Source organism: Gymnoscopelus microlampas, assembly GCF_963454915.1.
Source record: "Gymnoscopelus microlampas genome assembly, chromosome: 8".
In the NCBI taxonomy this organism is placed as follows: domain Eukaryota; kingdom Metazoa; phylum Chordata; class Actinopteri; order Myctophiformes; family Myctophidae; genus Gymnoscopelus; species Gymnoscopelus microlampas.
Window position 1 is genome coordinate 39,044,382 of NC_139945.1, and position 5,350 is coordinate 39,049,731.

The 5,350-nt window shown below is 43.0% G+C and overlaps 1 protein-coding gene across 1 annotated transcript in view; it reads right to left on the reverse strand.

The window, feature by feature from the left end:
- p2ry1 (purinergic receptor P2Y1) overlaps window positions 1-3,567 on the reverse strand; it is a 4,555-nt gene extending 988 nt beyond the window's left edge. The window contains exons 1-2 of the mRNA XM_084063914.1: window positions 3,083-3,567; window positions 1-2,523 (exon numbers count right to left, since the gene is read on the reverse strand). The exon at window positions 1-2,523 is cut by the window's left edge and continues 988 nt beyond it. Of these exons, the coding sequence (XP_083920040.1) occupies window positions 1,432-2,493 (1,062 nt within the window). The 5' untranslated portion in view covers window positions 2,494-2,523; window positions 3,083-3,567 and the 3' untranslated portion in view covers window positions 1-1,431. The remainder of the gene's footprint in view (window positions 2,524-3,082) is intronic.
- Between the last annotated feature and the right edge of the window lie 1,783 nt (window positions 3,568-5,350).

Genomic DNA, 5,350 nt, shown 5'->3' on the forward strand with positions numbered 1-5,350 from the left:
GTAACAGAGCGGATTAGTCACATAGCCTTCAAATTTCAACAAACTTCAACAGAACAATAACAGCACAAAACAGCTTTGACAAGTCACAACATTCTGTACAGGACACCTACAGTATAACACACATTCATTTTAGTCTCTTACGAATACACAGGGATCCTTGTCCCTTCACTGTCTACAGAACGGGGTGACATGATCGGGACAGTGCACAGTATACAGATAGATGGTAACAGAGCCATTACAGACTGTACCACAAAGTAGCTGTCACAATGATAAACTGGGCAACTGTGTTCCTCCCATGGTTAGTGATGGATGGAGAGAGGTACGGGGTGTGATAGGCAGCCGTCTGAGCAGAGAGTCTCAGGTCATAGTGCATTTCAATCTCCGTGTGTGGACATTCACAGAGCAGTCACAGGACCAGTGCTTTAATGTTTTTTTTTTTCTCCACAAAAACCCACCCAAGTTATATACCGCTGTCTCTTACCTTGCTTCTTCAACACAAGACTTTACCTGCTTATTAAGCATGAGCTGTGAGCATAGCAAGACGCAGTCTGTTCTCAGTCCTGTTTTTCTTGCCTGAGCTGAAGAACAGCACATTATTATCTGTTGGGGAAAAACTATTACTTTTCCTTCTGTTTGCCTGCGGGTGATCATGCTCACGTTTCTTACTCTTATGTTCCTGCACACAAGACGTCACAATAATAAAGACCACGTGTAAAACATTGAATTGTATTAGACACCAATCAGGCTATGAGAGAGGGCCTAGTGGAGAGTGATGTGTCTAACACTTATAGTACATTACATGTACAGTACGATACAGTACGTCTCAATTGAACAATAGCTTATCAACAAATATGTCATCAATGGTCTGTAAATGAGCAGCAGGTATCACAGGGTTAAATACAGTATCCACTCTACTACTATGTCTAAGTGTGTACGTCACAGGCTGGGCAATTAACTGAAAATTTAGAACCAATAAACAACTTAATCTTGCTCATGTAGATTAATCGAACAATAGAGAAGCTGTTTGTTTTTATTTACATGAAAATTTCAAATAGATGTTTTATAATTGACTAAATCTATTTGTTTTCGTAGCCACTTAACCCTGTATTATACTTTGTTGTACAATGGTGGCGACCAGAAATAGCCGATCTACAAGCTCATAATAAGTTGTATCAAGACATGTTGTGAGCTTGTAAATCTGCTATTTTCACATTGTTTCCCTTTTTTTATAATCGTTAATTGATCGTAATCGAGGCAAAGGTTATAAATAAATGTGATATTGATTTGAAGTCATATCTCCCAGCCCTAATATGCAATACATTTTACACAAAGTACACAATCCACAGAGTCCACAGTGCACATATATGTTCGGTATGATGTCTGTTGTGGTTTGTGGTCCACATTCAGACCAAAGATAAGCAAACCCTGCTGTTAGAGCCTCCTGTCCCCATTCTCAACATGCTCGGCCAGGCTGTTGAGAGCGGTCTCCTCGCTTTTCGACTGCAGGTGATTGTCCCCCTTTTTGGAGTTCTTTTTAGTGGCCCGGGACAGCTTCCTCCTGAATGTGTCACCCGCCAGGAAATAAAGGATAGGATCCACACAGCTGTTGAGACTGGCCAGGCCACGTGTCACCTGGTAGGTGGCGTAGACGCGGTTATTGAAGTCACACATGTCGGGGCTTTGGAAGTACAGCCTAGCCCTCATGTTGAGGTTTTTCATGACGTGGAAAGGCAGGTAGGAGACGGCGAACACCGCCAGCACGATGATCACCAGGTGGATGGACTTCCGGCGCAACGGGGCGTTGTTCATATCATTGCAGATCAGCGCCTTGACAATCAACCCGTAGCAGCCCAGGATGATGATGAAGGGAATGCAGAAGCCAAACACGGTCATGCACATGCTGTAGATGAAATAGCCCGGCAGCTCGTCCTCGGTGGTGGTGTCATAGCAGGTTGTTGCGTTGCGTTTTAGGCCAGTCCGGGAGTAGTAAAGAATGGGGGAGATCCCTATTATAACAACCGCCCAGACCAAGGCACTGGTGATGACCGCGTTCTTCTTCTTTAGTCGGCCCAGAGACTTGAGCGGGTGAACCACCCCGGTATACCTGTGGACACTGATACAGGTCAGGAACAGAATGCTCCCGTACAGATTCACGTGGAATATGAAACGCTGCAGACGGCACAAGACATCCCCAAATATCCAGTCCGTCTTGTTGAAATAGTAGAAGATGAGGAAGGGCAGGGAGAGGACATAGCAGAAGTCAGCCAGAGCCAGGTTGAACATGTAGACAGAGATGCTGCTCCACGGTCGCATGTGGCAGACGAACATCCAGATAGCCAGGCTGTTGCCCACCAGTCCTGTGATGAAGACCATGATGTACACCGTGGGCAGGTAATAGAACTGGAAGCCTGTCCTGGTGAGGGAACATCCTTTGCTGTGGTTTTGCAGATCAGTCACATTCAGCAGGGAGGTCAAGTTCAGGTCTGTGGTCATGGTGTCGGAGGCGCAAGCAGGGATGTTTCACTGCATAACAGGGTTGAACACAAGACAACAATGTTGATGGGAGCCTCAACACCATAGGGCTCAAGGCTAGCTATAGGGCATTTGCACCTATCATTGTGCAGTTCAAAGCAATTGTCAGGGAAAATGTCAAAGCCATTAATGACATACAACATCAATATAGCTTGTGGTTTGGCATTTAAAAGTCATTAATGAAGTACAAAATTAATCTCTGAGAGATATTCCAGAGAGCACTTTAAACCTATACATATGCATCAGCTGCAACAGGTTGTGAGCTTGTAGATCTGCTATTTTCAAAAACTCTTGCAATAAAATGTGGAATATTTGGAATATTTTTGAAGTATTCTAATACAAATGGTCCCTGGCACAAAACATTTTTGAAAATATTTGACAACCACTGGTTTAAATAATAATCTAAAAAAAATATCTCTGGGAGATATTCCAGCTTTAAACTTAATTTGCCGGAACGCACGCTTGCACGTCAAAATTATTGCGTACCATATTAAGGGGGAACAATCCCCCAACAACAAAGTAATTAAGTCCACCACGCAGCAACACTCACCGCTGGCATCGACTTCTATTCCACATTCCTATGGCCTTTTTACAGCAACAGACATTTCAGTCAAAAGGCAGATCTGGGCTCAAACCCGTTTCCATTCCGGCTTAATAAAAAACGTCGTAAAAATGTCTCTTGGTCTGTTAAAAGTTGTAATAATCCTTCAGATTCGCGATCACGCTTGAAGAGAAAGTATACCGTCATGGGGCGACGATTTCCCACGACAACAGCAGAGGAGGGACGGGAGGCAGACTGTCAGACAGCTGCGGGCTCTGGCATGAAGCGCAGGAATAAACAGGATCCGTACAGCGAGACTAGACAAGGCACTTGACTTGTGCTACAGGGAGGGGAGGTGCGCGCGTACGAAAACCAAACGCACTCTTTCATTCTTTTCTTCTATTAAGTCCGTCCTTATCTGATCTGATCAACCGGAGTTAGTAACAAACAGTTGTAGCCTACAAGATTTACCAGAGTAGCCTGCTAAATCGGATATGTGGGCACCTTAAAGTCCTACTCCTCCTAGGACTCCAGCCGAACACCAAAACGCTCGCCCCAAAATACAGTCGCCCCGGGGCAAATCCGGAGACCTCGGAACGGTCGCCAAATGGTATTCCTAAACGTATAACCTCAGTAAAACTACGCCTAGGCTAAATCTAACCTTATTCCTAAACGTAAAACTATGTCTAATCCTACACTTAATTCTAACCTTATCCTGAGTAAAACAAATAAATATGAATATAAGAACCGCTGGGGGCGAGCGGTCCGCGAATTCTTTTGGGGGGTGAGCGTGTTTTGGGGCAAGTGTTCCGCTTACCCTCCAGCCTACTTGAGCGTGTGTCAGAATGAGACACACAGGGCGTGTGTAGGGACACGCTGACAAGTGTGTGCAGTTTTACTGATATCGTGCAACGCGATTATGTTCTATATTTTTAATGTGTAGCCTACTACCACTGTCTGGCAGAGTTGTGGAGCTGGATACCACCCAGACAGTACTGGGCATTTTCCATTCCATTATGGCACTATTAGATTTTCTATGCCAAAAGAAGAAAAAAAACACTAAAGGTGTGGCCACGCCAACATAGATTGACTTGTATGCACAAGTCAAACATTAGGTGGTGATCTTATAATGTTTCACCATTCTTGGATCACGAATGAAGCCATTTAATGGCAGGCCAGCCAGGAGGAGCCAATGAAGCCATTTGATTTGATCAGATAAAAAGCAGGGACGGGAGTAGAATGAAAACAGGGTTTGGACATTAGTCAGTCACCTTTTGTCACAAATGATAAAGACAGACATTTGGCCCTGTGAGAGACAGTCAAGGACAAACCTGCAGCCACTGGTGAAGACTATGGCAGAATAAGGATTGAGAGGGATGGGGCTTTGGCTTTCAGGCATCAGAATGAACTGCACAAAAGTTAAATTTATTATGCTATGCTATGCTTTGATGCCAGACATCTTAGAAATAAACAAAATGGAAGGGGCCAAGATATACAAAAATAAATAATTGGATGAAAGAATGAATAACACAGAGGATACACGTCCACCTTCGACTGGATGAGGTGGTGTGATCAATCTTAGGGCCTAATGGGGTGAGGTGCTTGAGATGTTTTTTCACCTAACCAAAAGGCTGAATTTATGACAAAAAATATATATTATCAGTCAGGGCTCTTCATAATCGATCATTAGGCTGTGTCCATAAACATTATTATAGTATTTATGACATTTCTTTTCTGGACCATCAACATAATGTCAATGCAAGTAGGAACAAGACATTTCCAGTGACACTTGCATACTTGTAATGTATTACAATCTGCTTATAACATAATATAATTATAGTTATAAGAACTCATAATAATGATTTATAACAATAATCAACATAATCAAAGGCTAATTTAAGATCTGGAACTTTGACATGCCGTTGTATATAATCAATATATTAATTGCTATTTATTGCTATAAAGGTTACTAAAGAAAGATGTGTGTATGTTTTAACTGCATACTGCTAGAACTGTGTGTATATAATCAAATGTCACAGGTGCAGATTAGAAATACTTGGGGTAATCATTTTGAGAAGGCCATATCCTTGAATGATGTTTAGCTAATTACGTTGTTTGAGTGGTGCTAGCCACTCCAAGGACTGACTTTGTGTGTGTGTGTGTGTCTGTCCGTCCGTTGGTCCATCCGTATGTTTGAGCTCGGCCTCAACAGCTGCGGCTGATTGCAACACAAAGATGTAACCAGTTACACTAATTATACACAAACAGGAGTGCAAC